This window comes from Cercospora kikuchii, assembly GCF_019650295.1.
Source record: "Cercospora kikuchii DNA, contig_00008, whole genome shotgun sequence".
Taxonomy (NCBI): Eukaryota; Fungi; Ascomycota; class Dothideomycetes; order Mycosphaerellales; family Mycosphaerellaceae; genus Cercospora; species Cercospora kikuchii.
In genome coordinates, this window is record NW_025408589.1 from 209,933 (window position 1) to 224,494 (window position 14,562).

The 14,562-nt window shown below is 52.3% G+C and overlaps 4 protein-coding genes across 5 annotated transcripts; 2 read left to right on the plus strand and 2 right to left on the minus strand.

The window, feature by feature from the left end:
• Positions 1-1,334: 1,334 nt before the first annotated feature.
• On the plus strand, positions 1,335-1,933 carry CKM354_001128400 (uncharacterized protein; the record flags this gene model as incomplete). Its single annotated transcript, XM_044806767.1, has 3 exons — positions 1,335-1,531; positions 1,587-1,711; positions 1,761-1,933. The coding sequence occupies 3 exons, from the start codon at positions 1,335-1,337 to the stop codon at positions 1,931-1,933; spliced, it is 495 nt and encodes a 164-aa protein (XP_044662702.1).
• Positions 1,934-3,560: 1,627 nt separating this feature from the next.
• On the minus strand, positions 3,561-4,686 carry CKM354_001128500 (uncharacterized protein; the record flags this gene model as incomplete). The annotated part of the gene is made up of 2 exons (XM_044806768.1): positions 3,561-4,055; positions 4,183-4,686. 2 exons carry the CDS (start codon positions 4,684-4,686, stop codon positions 3,561-3,563), a joined length of 999 nt encoding a protein of 332 aa, XP_044662703.1.
• Positions 4,687-10,312: 5,626 nt separating this feature from the next.
• Positions 10,313-11,118, plus strand: CKM354_001128600 (uncharacterized protein; the record flags this gene model as incomplete). 2 transcript variants are annotated; one of them, XM_044806770.1, is made up of 3 exons in its annotated part: positions 10,313-10,493; positions 10,552-10,725; positions 10,787-11,118. In XM_044806770.1, the coding sequence occupies 3 exons, from the start codon at positions 10,313-10,315 to the stop codon at positions 11,116-11,118; spliced, it is 687 nt and encodes a 228-aa protein (XP_044662705.1). The 2 variants fall into 2 exon arrangements, with proteins under 2 accessions (XP_044662705.1, XP_044662704.1); XM_044806769.1 differs by having other exon boundaries at positions 10,313-10,489; positions 10,548-10,725.
• A 1,450-nt stretch (positions 11,119-12,568) lies between these two features.
• Positions 12,569-13,891, minus strand: CKM354_001128700 (uncharacterized protein; the record flags this gene model as incomplete). The annotated part of the gene is made up of 3 exons (XM_044806771.1): positions 12,569-13,367; positions 13,418-13,626; positions 13,679-13,891. 3 exons carry the CDS (start codon positions 13,889-13,891, stop codon positions 12,569-12,571), a joined length of 1,221 nt encoding a protein of 406 aa, XP_044662706.1.
• Between the last annotated feature and the right edge of the window lie 671 nt (positions 13,892-14,562).

A 14,562-nucleotide genomic window follows, 5' to 3' on the forward strand; every position in this document is an offset into this window, starting at 1 on the left:
GCGAATCCGCTTGAGGGTCTCGATGGTCTGGGTTGCTGATGAGGAAGGGCGATGAGTGTTCACCTTGCGGTGCGGAGGCGACTGCCACTGCCACTGCTGCTCATTTGGGTCGGTCGCGCCTTGCGATGTCGTGTCCGAAGCGCGCCATGTTGAAGACGCACTCTTCACTGTGCTAAGGTCATGCGGACCTTACCTTCATTCTGGTACGCGGCAATCGATGACTGGAAGCTGGAAGGAGAGGGCTGGACAGTCAGCGGAAGAAGCGCTCGAGCGTAAGATGGTGCAATCTGCCAAGAAGCGACAGCTGGCCGCTGTCTGTGCTGCCAAACTCTCTTCTGCGCCATAAGCCTCCTGCATTTGACCGCACCTGCGCGGCAGATCAAATTGCATCGGCGTTTGGTCGGCCCTATGCCTCTTACCGTCCCCCTGGTTCCTCTGAGGCCTGAGATCAGTTCATGGCCAACCGGGTTCCTGGTTCTGGAAGAATGCACGTCTACCGCTCCGAACAGCCGACCACGATGTGACGAGTAGAAGCGGTCGGTCTATCTCTGCACTTGCGCGCAAAAAGGGCATCGAATAAAGTCCTCTGCTACAGCAGTGCTACTTCACTGTTGCGGTCAGCTCGGATTGTATAGAACGTATGCCGAAGCTTCTACCGGAACCGCAGGGACAACGACCTTAGAAAATCGTGCGCACTACGACAGACAAGGTCCTCGCAATCTCAGGATCCCCAGCTCACAACATACCAGCATGCCGATAAGCTTTGCTTGGAGGCTCGCTAGTCCCTATAGACGAGAAAACGACAAAAATATCGACTGTCATCCTTCACTGTCTTACACGGTTGCGGGAGCATCGCATCTGGTTCGTTGACATTACACGACAACTGAACAATCCTGGCTTCGACCGTCCTGCTGCTATGCAGCGTAGAATCACAGTAATAGGACTATCAAAGGTCCCGCTCCGGAGATAAGCTAATCACTCAGCATATTCCCTCGTAACAATTCCAGTTATAGTAGGGCTTGCCCTGGCCCTCTCAGTGCCTTGTGCATGGGATTGAAGTATGGTGCGACCTTGGTGTGACGTTCAATGGCATTCTTCATCGAATACGAGCTCGACCAATTTGCACCCGCGGTCTGACAGGATCCAGGCTGACATGTTTCACTATAGTGCGATGCCTGTCGATGCAAGTCTGTGCCGATGTTCTCGAATTTGATGTCGCGAAGGCCATCTATAAGTATCAGCGAACACTTCAACACATCAATTCACATCTCAAATCAATCAACAGACTTTCAATCGCCCAACCTCCCTTCCAAAACTCAGACTCGTCACCTACCATGCAATTCTCCACTGCTCTTACCGCCCTGGCCGGCCTCCTTGCCTACAGCTCGATTGCTGCGGCCAGCCCACTCGCTGAACCACAGAACGCTGGCAGCGGCAACTCTCCAAGCAACAGATGTAACACTCGGGCTGTAACAGGCAACCAGGTCGTCAAAGGAACCGCGCCGACTTGGAACGACTGCTATACCCTTGCGTGAGTGAACTGCAGCTCCGGTAGGTATGCATGCGAAGCTGACTCTTTTTTCCAGCGATAAATTCCAGAACGAAGAATTCTTCAAGAAGAGCATCAAGGTGGAGGGCAACTACAAGAAGACGTACGGAACATGTGGCTTCTCTATCACAGCTAAGGCAGGAAACTTCCAGCTCGGCAAAGGTAAGATACTTCGCTTCTCAAAGCAATCGACATACTCACGCCATTGCAGATGATGTCGCCGACCTGATCAGAAGCACCGCTGGTGACCTTGGTGCCAAGAGTGGAGCATACCAAACTGGCCTTGTGCCATGCGACACACCTGGAACGGCTGGAGGAGATCGTGGCCGCCAAACAGGATGGACTATCGGCAACTTGAGCGCTCCAGGCCCAAAGCAAGGATGATTGCATTGAGATACAAATGCAGAAGACGGAGAGCTCTACAGCTCGGTCGTCTATTCAACTTGTACATTACATTTGCTACTTAGACAATCAACGCGTCCGCAGTGCCGACAATCAGAATCTCACAGGAGCAGTGAATGCGTTGCATGAAAATAATCGAAGACCCGTGCACAGGGAGTAGGGAATTCAAGCCTCCTCCAAATTGTTCACCACGCCAGTTCCTGAGGCTGGAAGTCGATGCATACGGCTTCCCTCGTGGTCCTGTGGTGAACTGGTCGTGCAACAACTGGAATGCGTCCACGGCTGCGTCTGCGCCAGTCTTCCCGCATGCCTTGCGGGTTCCGCCAGTACTGTGACGTTGCGCTAGCATTCAGTAGTGTCGATAATGCTGCTTGATCGGAATGTCAATGGTCGAAGGGTGCTTGCGCGGTGCTCCGTGGAGTGCAGAAAGCTCATCAGGTTGTGGCGACAGCATCTCGTTCTGCAGACCATCGCGATCTATGCCGGTCTGCACAGCGAACGGAGAAGCTTTCGCTGCGGCCAACCGCTTCTTGCAACCATCCGAGGTGACCAGAAGACCGCATGCTCTTGATAAGGATGCCGCAATGATTGGACGGAGCAATTGCTCTCGCTTGAATGACCCGCAATTCTGCCAGCAGGGACATCTTAGACTTGCCGCTTGCACTCTTACCTCAACATTCTCGACTCAATATGCCTCCTCCCATCGACTCCTCTATCGCAAGGACGTATCATGGGAACTGTCATTGCAAAGCGATTGAATTCACAGTGACGCTGCCGGAGCCTCTGCATCCCGAAGGACCGGGGAAAGTGACACGCTGCAATTGCTCGATCTGCACACGAAATGGTGCGTAGCATCTCCTACTCCACATCAGTTGTTACTTTGGTCAAGCATGGGAAGCTCACAAACGACCTCGCTGCCTAGGCTACTTCCTGGTCTACCCATTGCGCGAAGATGTCACATTCCTAAACGACAGCGACAAGAAAATGAAAGAGTATTACATGGGCCTCAAGAACAAAGCGCATCGATTCTGTCCAGAATGCAGTAGCAGCATTCTCATCGACTTTCAGAACTCTGATGTAGAGAAGCAGCGGATGTATCTGGCTGTCAATGTACGTTCTTCTCTCTGGCACGCAATCCTTATGACGCCTCGTCCCATTCGAGAGCAAGACTGACGGTGCTGCTGCACTGTCCGAGTAGGCAGCGATGTTCCAGGACATTGATCTCAGTAGCGCGGACTTGAGACTCTTTGATGGGAGGAATCGACTGCAACCAGCATACGAGGCGTAGTCAGCGACCATCTGCGGGCTCCTCACAGGTCCAGATCGCAGTCCGCCCGCTGGGACGGATGGCGCCTTCCGACTTCGGCAAGACTTGCACTGAAGCATTTCGCCTGCGTGAAGTGAAGAGTGCTTGCCACAATTCTGCCATACTTATTCCTATCATACAGATCGGATCAACGACGTCTGCTCACAACATACACAGCAACACAATCAGAACTGTCATCATTCATCAATCATCCATCATCTCCTCCATCTTATCAGTCGTACTTGTCATTCCGTCTCTTCGCACACTCGGGGCTGGAACCAGCCGAATCCTCGATTGCGCAACTCACTCTCGCAGTGCCTCCAAAAGCCAAGCTGGAACGTCCTCAGCTGCAGCATCTCGCTCGATGAGGTAGGGCGCGACTTGCAGAGCATCACCTGCAACTTGCTCGCCGATGTCGAGAGCCTTGTTCCACCAGTGCGCGTCGCGCTTCTGTACTGCCTCCTGAAACCACGCTGGGATCTCCTGATCGCTCACGTCTCGTCTGAGGATAATGTTGTCAATGGCGGTGTAAAGTGTCTTCCACCAGTTTGGGTCGCGGCGATCTAAACCCTCGACGTCTCGTCTGAGAATGAGGTTGTCAATAGTGGAGTACAAAGTCTTCCACCAATTTGGGTCCCGGCGTTGCATGTCAGCGGCATCTCGTCTAAGGATGAGGTTATCGATGGTGGAATAGAGTGTCTTCCACCAGTTTGGGTCACGACGTGCCAGAGCATTGATGTCACGCCTGGTGTTCACAAGCCCGAAGTCCAATGATAGTGGGTGCGAACGATAATAGCGCTGCATTACCAAGTCAGCAAAAGATACTGTCTTCATGTGCACAAGCCGCGACTGAATCAGGTCTTGAGTTGCGCGTAGAACGTAGACTTCAAACCAGCTCCAAGACGAATTCGGTGACGTTTCTTACCTGAGCTTCCTGATAACTGCGCTGTGCGTCTTTGTTGTTCAGGTCAAGATCAAACGAGCCAGGGTCGGCAGATCGCTCATTGATACCGAGATGGTTTGCGATATCCTCGCCCCAGTCAAGCGCTCCGCTGAAGACATCGTCGTACCAGTGTGGGTCGGGCACAGCAGACCGTTCATTAATGCCAAGGTGGTTCGCAATGTCCTCGCCCCAGTCCAGAGCACCACTGAAGACATCATCGTACCAGTGAGGATCAGGTCGGGCGGATCGTTCGTTGATCCCGAGATGGCCTGCGATGTCTCCGCCCCATTCTAGGGCGCCTTGAAAGACATCGTCGTACCAGTGTGGGTCAGCTGCCCTCTTCTGATAGCTGCCAGCAGCTTTGAGGAGTTGAATGACGTCGTCGTTGCTGATCGGTCGAGGACGAGCAGCGGGCAGAGCACTGATGGCCTGAGAAGAGGCCAGAATGGCCAAGGCCAGCTTGGAAGAAGTGTAAGAGGCACGCATTGTGTTTATTGGAAGTCGACCAGCGACGGATGACAAAAGAGAAGATGAAGGAGATGATGAATCCGATGATGATGATGATCGCTGAAGTGATGCGACAATGAGGCTATATGTACTCCTCAACAGTGTTGGTGGCCATCCTCGATGCCCGCCGCAAGCGATGCTATGACTTCGCGATGTGCTGGGGTTTCATCGAAGCGCCGAGACATACTCTAGTTCGTGGATATCTTGTTTCCGAGCTTGATCGTGAGCGCTGTCACCGCATTGGTTGGTTTTACGCGGACTGAACCTCCGGCCATATGGACAAGGGCCGAATTCGCCGAAGCAGGAACATAAGCTGTCCAAGCAGCCTCTTGGACCTTCCATCGACATGCTCCATGAGGCTTGACATCTATCCCCGGTAACTTGGCGGTGATTCTGAACAGCTCCGTGAATCACGCGTTCAGGAGATTGGTTGGGCCCAAAGGACTAACGGAGTCCTCCGAGCAGACTGGCAACTCGGTCTAGTCCAGGACAGATTAGCTGAAGCTGATGAAACAAAATAATCAAGACATCTGCTACCGAGCATAGTACGATTGCCCCATTGATATATTTCGTACTGTTTCTAGAATAGTTGTTGTTCATGAGATCCGCCGAAGCGTTGGGCAATTCAGGGAGCAAAACGAGAGATCGTTTGCGCTATCGAAGCGTGCATCGTCGTTCCTTTGTACGGATCTTGGACACACCATACTTTGCATCCAGAAGTAGTCAGTGCGCAGCATTCATGATGATGTAAGTGTCAGCGTGTGCTTCACTTTGGACCGAAGCTGAAGTTGGAAACAAGATTTGTCTCCGAGCTTGGCGGCCACGTGGTGATGGACCGCAGTTCGCCCGAGTTTCGTAACACGCCATCAGAGGTAAGCCGTGGCATGAGCAACGAAGCAGATCATCCGGCTCGCAGCATTTAGCCTCTGCGTAGCTCGTGTACCTCATCGCTGTGTATCATCACGATTCCGGGCTCGAATTCGGAAAGAGATCTCGGCGAGTTGCGAAAGGAGTATTGCGCAGTTGCCACTACTAAACGATCAAGCTCCGTGCTCTTGCAGAATCAGCTGCCATGCAGTGCCTCGTCGCCGATACAGTGGGCAAGTGGTCTGGGTTCGCCCTTCATCTCGTCGTCTGCAGACTCCTGTATCACTTTCCTCGCCAACGTCAAACCTTTGAAGAGCTGCCACATACCTCTCGTTGCTAACAGTTCACTAGACATATCTCGATGACAGGTAGCAATGAGCTCGAGTCTTCTAGCAATGATCCAGGTGCACTCCGCAATCTGTAACAAGAGTTTGGTCTCCAGCCGACGTCGTGCAGCGTCGCAAAGTCCGTCGACAAAGGTTCATTGTGGATCAAAGACCAGGCGCGTAAGTTAAGTGAACAGGTTGTGTCGTACTTCAAACTTTCTGAAGTGCTGTCAGTCGATGTCAACTTGGACACTTGGGCCCGCGATACTGTAGCCCAGATCCACACGGGCAGAAAGCCATCTTGTTCTGGCTGGGCATTCCATTCGCACGTCTCTTCCCACGGCAACATTTGTTCCGCGGACATGCAATTCCACGGGCAAAGAAAGCAGTGGCTGCACGAATCAATTCGCGTACGCTTCCTGCACATTGTTGCAGACCCCGGGCTTTGTTCGCCCTTGTCCGGCTGCATCGACACGCTCACGGCCATTGATCGCGGCATTCGTCTTTCTGCATGATCTCAAAGAGTTCTCGTCGCGAAGCACATCCTCAAACTTCGTCTCAATGCACGCCTTTACTCGAAACGACGCCTAGGGCTTGGCATCAACTTCATTGTACCACTACCCAAGGAAAACCGCTGGCGGACATCATTGCAACCGTTTGAGCTGGCATGATACATAGCAAGTCATGTTAAGAGCTTGCTGCTGACTGCCTATACTCTTGGCGGAAAGCCAGGATGTTGGGTGTTCTTCTGGCCAAAGCATATACACCTACGCCATGCCAAGACAGTGCAGTGAAGCATACCGCATTAGTCCATTGCGCGACTTAGCCTGGGGCACGGACACTCTACGTCTATGTGACAGCATTAAGTGCAGTTCACAAGTTTCGACACTTCAGCCATGGCTGAGAAGAAGGGCGAGACCGCGAGTTCAATAGAAGATCGCTGGTTGAGCTGGCAGCACCATTATCAAAATGCGACGCCAAGTCAAACCTCGCGCAAAGAAGAAAGGAATGAATGTCTCAATGTTGCTGTTCACGTTGGCATGGAGGTATATATTCATCCTTCGGCCATCGTGCTTTCCCTAGCCAGCAAACCACTCAATCATTCGCTTCTCACACTCATTTCACCAAATCATCCTCGACCATGTCATCACGAGCTCTTTTCCTCGCAACGGCGCTGCTGGCAGCGCCTCTCGTCCACGGGCACTACATCTTCTCCCAGTTGATCGTCAACGACAAACCGGTCGGCACCGATTACACCTACATCCGCAAGAACACCAACACCTACATGCCTTCCTTCACTCAGGACGTCATCAATTCGCCAAATCTCATCTGTAACGAAGGTGCGCAGAGAGCGGCTTCTCAGACCTACGATGTCAAAGCTGGCGACAAGATTGGCTTCAAGCTCTGGTACAACGAATTCATCGAACATCCTGGCCCAGCCTTTGCAGGGTGGTCAATGGACGGGTCATTTTTCGTGGCCATGCCGTCCGGACGGTGTCCGGCCGGATGGACAGCTAATGGGGTATCTGCCGGCCGGCATTATTAATGCTAGCGTCCGTCCGGACATGTAAGTGAATCACCGGTGTCCATGGCATGTGAATTGACCTTGTTGATGAGAATGTCGTTCCTAGGGGTGTTGTTAGGGTCTGGGTCAATTGATGAATAAGAGCGTGTTTGATTGGTCAGATGCCAGCCTGCAGAGACGCCGGCCCGTGCGCCGACCTCCCACGCGCGACTTCTCAGAACGCGACTGGGGACGCGTTTCCTTCACATGCCAAAGTCCCTCGATCGCCCACCTGATCATTGGCATTTACGCACACACCACGATGGCAGGCGGTACCTCCAGCATAAGCGCCACCCACAGCATCGACCTGACACAAATCCACGCCGAATCGCAGCTCGGAACCGTCCTCCGGACGCGTTATACGCGGACCGGCTTCCTCGTCGATGGAAAAGCTCTTCGCGACTTTTACCCGACACCGCCAGGCAAGGCAGAGCACAGAGCGTGGGTCTGGCAGCATGGTGAGGCTGTTACGCATCTTCAGAGCTTCACCAACTACTGGCTGTGTCGTCTGTGCTTCGACAGCAGCCATAAGGATCACAGGAAGGTGAAGGTCATTCGGACTGGTGGAGGAACGAACTCGATACGCAGACACCTAGGCAAGCATGGCTACGAGCTCGATGGCACGTACAAGCAGTGTAAGAGGCGTCCGGTAGACGACGGCAACATCGCTAGTATGATCAAGCGTCAAAGGACGACCGAGAAGACTCCTGTTGATCGTACCGAGTGGAGGTCGCTATTCCTCGAGTATGCCGTAACAGATGAGCACTCACTTCGCGCTCTAGCATCTGAACGACTGAAGCGGCTAGCTACGTATCGTCAACCTGTTCTCGAGATGCTATTCCCTACTTCTCACAACACCCCGCGAGCTTGGATCGTCGACTTGTGTAAGAAGACACTGCCTCGAGTAAAGAGCGATATGGCTACGGCGATAAGCGGCATCGCTTTGTCGTTTGACGCGTGGCTAGCAGACATCGATGGCGGCACCGACTTCTTAGGTGTTCATGCTCACTACTTCGATAAGGACTATCAGCTGAAGACAGTACTTATTGGACTCGTACCAACCTATGGCAATCACACTGGTGAAGAGCAGGCAAACATCCTTCTCAAGCTGATCAGACAGTATGATATCGCGTCCAAACTGACCTACTTTATGGCCGACAACGCGTCTAACAACGACACGACGATCGAAGCTATTAGGCGCGAAATACCAAGTCTCCGACACCCTCACAAGTGCCGCCTTCGCTGCGCTGGCCACTTCATCAACTTAGTCGTTAAGGCTATGCTCTACGGCGTCGACATCGAGTGTATTGACCAGGCTTGCAACGACATGAATAAGGAAGACGAGGAGCTCGAAGACAGCGAGATCGTATACGAGTTTCAACGCGCTCTATCTCTACGTAATGCCGTCGATCGTCAGACAGCATGGCGAAAGAAGGGCTGTGTTGGCAAGCTCCATAATATCGTGATCCATGCTCACTATAGCGAGGCACGACGACACGTCTTTCGATCAAAACAACGCGAGGCAGACACACGACTTGTCGAGCTAGTGTTGAACGGCGGGATTAAGTGGCAATCTGACCACGACATGATCGAGCGTGGCCTCGAGCTCAAAGATCCAATAGAGCTGTATTGCTTACAGTTCATTGACGACCTTCGTGAAGACATACTCACCGCGGATGACTGGGCCGAGTTGAAGGAGATATTGAAGCTTCTCAAGCCGCTGAAGATGGCGTCGCTGAAGGTCCAAGCAGATGGCCAACACTTCGGTGGATTGTGGCAGTCGTTGACAGCTTTGGAGTCACTGCTAACTACACTTGAGAAGGCGAAGTCAGACCATGAACACGCGGCCAACTCACACCTTAAGGCGATAGTCAATCTTGGTTGGAAGAAGCTCGACAAGTACTATCGACTCAGCGATCGCACGCCTGCCTACCGTGCCGCCGTGGCGTTACATCCATCGCTCAAGATGAGCTGGTTCGAGCAGCACTGGGGTGGTATGAAAGACGACAATACGCAGCGCAAGAATAAGGCGAAAGCGAAGTGCAAGCAACGGCAGTCGCAGCAGCAGAATCAAGACGATATCGAGGCGTCCACGCTATGGACAGTGAAGGCACGACACGCGATTGAAGAGCTCTATAATGAGTATAAGATGCGGTGTCCAGCACCAACAACTAGGCCGGCGACACGTGAACGCGAGGTCGACGATTACACGGCATCGTTAATGCTCACGGACACTGTGTTGCAAGACGATCTGCAGCGTTATCTTGCCGAGCCTCTGACACCTTATATGGTTGGCAACAAGCCTATTAATGTCGTCCAATGGTGGCGTGACAATCGCCAGCGATATCCATTGTTGTCCAAGCTAGCATTCGACCTACTGGCCACGCCGGCGAGCTCGAGCGCGTGTGAGCGTGAGTTTAGCTTAGCTGGCCACGTTCTCGACAATGAGAGGTGGCAGACGAAGACAGACTACGCACAATCACACCAACTACTGCGAAATTGGTTCAAGAACGACTTTGTGTTGAAGAGACACACAAAGGAGGTGGTAAGAGCGCAAGACGATCACTTTAGCGGCGACGTGGACAGTGAGATGTCAAGCTCATATGAAGGCAACAGCCAGCAGACAGACGTGCGAATAGAGGGCTAACAACACCTTCCTCTGGCTTCATTTTTCAACATCCTTCCTAATTAGGCAAGGCGAACAGCGGACAGGGCTCCGGTGGACGGCATGGCCAATGAGAGGCTCTCGTCCGGACGGACGGACACGGCCGCTGAATCGGCCGGCAGGGCCGGCAGCAGTGCTGTGGCCGGCCGACCTGTCCATTGACCACCCTGAGCCTTTGTCTACATGTCAAAGGCACCAGGAGATGTAGCCAGCTATGATGGGACAGGCGATTGGTTCAAAACGTACGAGAATGGAGTTACTGGTTCTCCAAGCCAGGACACCAATTGGGGAACTTGGCAGAAGGACCGAATCGAGTTCACCATCCCCAAAGACATTCCGGATGGCGAGTATCTGGTTCGCGTGCGTGAAGTCTCCTCTGATCTTTGGCATTTATGTTCGATCAGCTAACGGTCCACAGCCAGAGCACATCGCGATCCACGAAGGTCACGTTGGCAAGGCACAGTTTTATATGGAATGTGCTCAGCTCCGTATCTCTGGTGGCGGCAATGGAACGCCAAGTCCACTTGTGAAGATTCCGGGTCTCTACAGTGCTCAGGATCCTGGTATTGCTTTCAACAAATGGGGTGGCAATGTTGGTAAGCTGTGAACGAACTCGATTCTCCTGATGCCCTTCATTTACACTAATGTGTCCTACAGGCAACTACGAGATGCCTGGTCCTGCTGTTTGGAGTGGTGGTGGTTCTGCTAGCGCTTCCTCCGCTAGCTCGAGCGGCAACAGTTCTACTGCCGAAGGATCTGGTGGTGTTTCTGGTGGTTCTGCTTCTAGTGGCTCTGCAGGATCTGCTGGTACTGGTGGCACGACTGGAACTAGTGCTGCCACTGGCTCGGCTGGACCAGCGAATGGTTCTTCTGGCTCCCAAGCTGGTTCTTCCGCCGGCTCGGCCAACACATGGGGTACCACTGCCGGACAGGCGCCATCTTGGGGCTCTTGGACTGCCGGTCGCCTGCGTCGCACCTTCATCGCCTAGGCGTTGTGAAGACATACGAAAAGCGGGCGAGGGGAGAGGGAAACGAAGCGGGACAAGGTATAGTCGAGGAGTTCATCCGACTGATGTGCTAGACACTCAGATCTATACAACACATACAAAACGAAGCTGGTTGCTCGAATCATTCTCTCCTTTCACTCTGGAAGCGAGTCCATCCTCAACTTTGAGGCACCGTGACCAGGCAGGAACTGATACCTGAGCTCAGGAATGTATGACTTCGTCCTGTTGGTCCTTCACGTATTGCGTTGTCTGCGGCAGCCTTGGGCAGCTGATGCGCTCCACCTTTGGCAACAACCTGATCTGATCTTCCCAATCCATACCGCCTTTAAATATCACTCGTCCGCATTCGTATCATGATAACTAATCATGACCCCTCCCGAGATCTTTCCGCAGGCGATTTGGCAACCGCCATCTTTCGCTGCTCTTTAGTCTGCTCGGATGCGGACAATAACCGGCATACTCGAGAAATGCCACTGCTATCCTCATGCCAAGGTTGTGTTATCTTGTGCCAATTTGACTTCCTACAAGTATGTCTCAGAAATTTTTCCGGGTGCGAAAGTCCTGCACGGGCGAGGCATCAAGTGCGACGACTGCTCGAGACGCCGACGGTCCTCATATAAAGAGACTGTTCGATGCAGAGTAAATGTAAGCACTTTTGCGCCCTCGTCTAGTTGAAAGCGTAACCCGCATCCCAGAGCATAAGTGCAAAAGACATCATGAGTAAGCACTAGAGCAGCCATGTCATCGTAGTACTAATCTCAAGTAGAGTTCTTCCTACTCGTCCCACTCCTGGCCTCACTGCCTCTTGCCATTGCACGCGGCAAAAACAAGCCAGGATGTAGGTGGACCGCAGTCTCACACCATACCATCGCTTCGCAGGGCTGACAATACATTCGCTGAAGACTTCGATTACAACTGCAACGACATCTGCGACTACGAAGGCGTTAAACGATGGATCAAGCAAGCATGCGAGGGTATTGGCGGATCGAGCACGACTGAAAATGGAGCTTGGTATAACAGTAATGGCGGCATCATTGGAGGACACGCTATCTGCCTTTGCGCAAGAGGACAAACCAGCCCGCATGACTATACCATCAGTGGCGACTATCCTGCCGGCACAGCTACGCTCAAGTTTGATGCTTCCAGGGGTCCTTATACGTGTCAGCGCTCGGGGTAGCTATAGTCGGCTGATACGTAGCATTTGCGGCTGCTCCCAAGTTGCTGTTTGATTTGAGGACACCGTAGACTGAAATTCTGCGCAATGGAGCCGGAAGTTCTCGATTCATGACGACTTAGGTCAGATCTTTCCGCAGTAGCGGCTCGTATCATGCTGATGCGTGTCCAAGGCACCAGTGAAAGAATGTCTTGAAACAGAAAGAGTCAACTCAAGCGCTCCACTTGCTGGGGAAAGTATTCAGCCGCGCGATGCCGATCACTCATCTGGATAGCTATCAAAATAGTCCGTGTCGCCAGCGACAAGCTTCGGAAAGTTTACTCGCGTTGCCCACCGAATGTTGGTCGAGTACGGTATCTCGACCGAATCGTTCCCGTGCGAACCCGAAATGTCAGACCAAGACGACTTTGGCCCAGCAGGTCGGTGATGATTGAACAGAGCAGGCTGTGGTGAAAGACAAGTCATCAAATCTCTCCCACTTACGCCGTCGCAGAGGGCTCTGTACATCATATCAAGTGGGTCCGTGATCTTGTGAACACCGAACTCATACAACATCCTCCGTGCTCCGTCTTGAGAGACCGCATAGGCCAGCGTGTAGGTATTCACGCGTGATCTTGCAACGACGCGTGTATGATCCGGATACTGATCTACGAGCTGGGTATCTCCAAACTCGATGTTGATGTGCTTTCTCGCAGGGACAGTTTCATCATCAGAAATGATAGCTCGTCCGATCGGAACATTCTTGTCCTCGGCCCATGGAAATCGGCAACCGCAGTGTCCCAACCACAGCATTCCCCATCGATCGAGATCGCCGTATGGTGATGTCGTTGCCACAACAATCGATGTCTCGTTCTCGACCTCAAAACTCGGAGGCTCAGAAGTCCATGCATCTGGCTGAGGCCAAGTAGGATCAAGATACTCGGTGTCAGTACCGGACAATGGCTGGATTAATAATCTTGAAGCTATTGCGAACTTTTGCATCTGCCGTTTGATCCGGACGTCCCAGTCTGCGTCGTCTTCGAGTATTAGCGCGGAGGAGATGTTCTGCTCTACAATGCTACTAAGGGTATCAGACGAGTACAAGTCTTGGAGGTTGATGCAACTCACCTTCTGATCACGTTCATATGAGACCTCCACGCGCCTGCACCGCCTTTATTGAGATTTGTTTCTTTACCCCCAGGTGGCAAAGCTTTCTTGTCTACATGAGAGACAGCTGTGACGAAGTCCACGTTCAGTCCGGTTAGAGAAGCAGCGAGAATGCCGGCATCCTTTCGATCCGTTCTTGTCGCGAGATTGATCATGAAGATCTTTTGGAACTTTGGACTCAACGTCAGCCAGTGGATCAGGACGAGGATCGATTCTGCTTACTCCAAGCGTCGCGTTCGAGATTTTTTCGAGTAAGTCATCTTCATATTCATGTTTCGCAGTCGCGATTGACGCCAGTCGTTGCGAGATTGCAGCTTGTGCAGATTGGACATGAGCGGTGTTGTAGCCGGTGAAAAGAAGAATACAAAACGCTATTACAGTCAGCCCCGAACAGATGGTCAACGCTCTGCGCGCAGAGAATACAAGAACGGACATCTGAAGCTCGTGGCAACATGAAGTCTACAACGGAAGTTGTCTTTCGCAGGAACAGGAGGTGCCAAGCGTGACTAGTTCTAGTCAGTCCACGCTCCGCGTACTCCCGCACCACATATCAGTTACTCCCGGAATTTTGCCATTGCTGAACGATGTGCCAAGCTTGCTTATAGCTAAGATTTCATATAATTCATTCCGGTAAATTTGACACCTGCCCCTCTTTTGACTTGCATACTGCACCACTTCTTCGGTCGAATGAGTACAATGTTCGGTTCACTTCACGTATGTTTGCTTCCAAGCACTTAGGGTTCAATTGGTGCCAAGTTAGTTCAAGTCGCGAACTCATCTCCTCTACCGAGTGTTACGTCAGCATCGATTACTGCATAGCCTACGCGAAGGGCGAACATCGTGCGTTCAACATGGGACTTCGCTCATGGTGGATCATGAGGCAGCTTCGGGTGCATTAAGCCACCGCTTGGAGCGGCAGCCCGCACGCTATTCGCAGCTGTACTTCATCAATATACGTGGCTAAGCTTCAAGATAGAATCCATGTGGCGCTAAGCTCCAAATCTACAGCAATGCTAGGTGGCTGATTGCTGAAACGAATTCTCGAGCACAAATTAGTACATTCTCAACGACGACTACATGATTTTGCTTCCGTACACTGGGACATC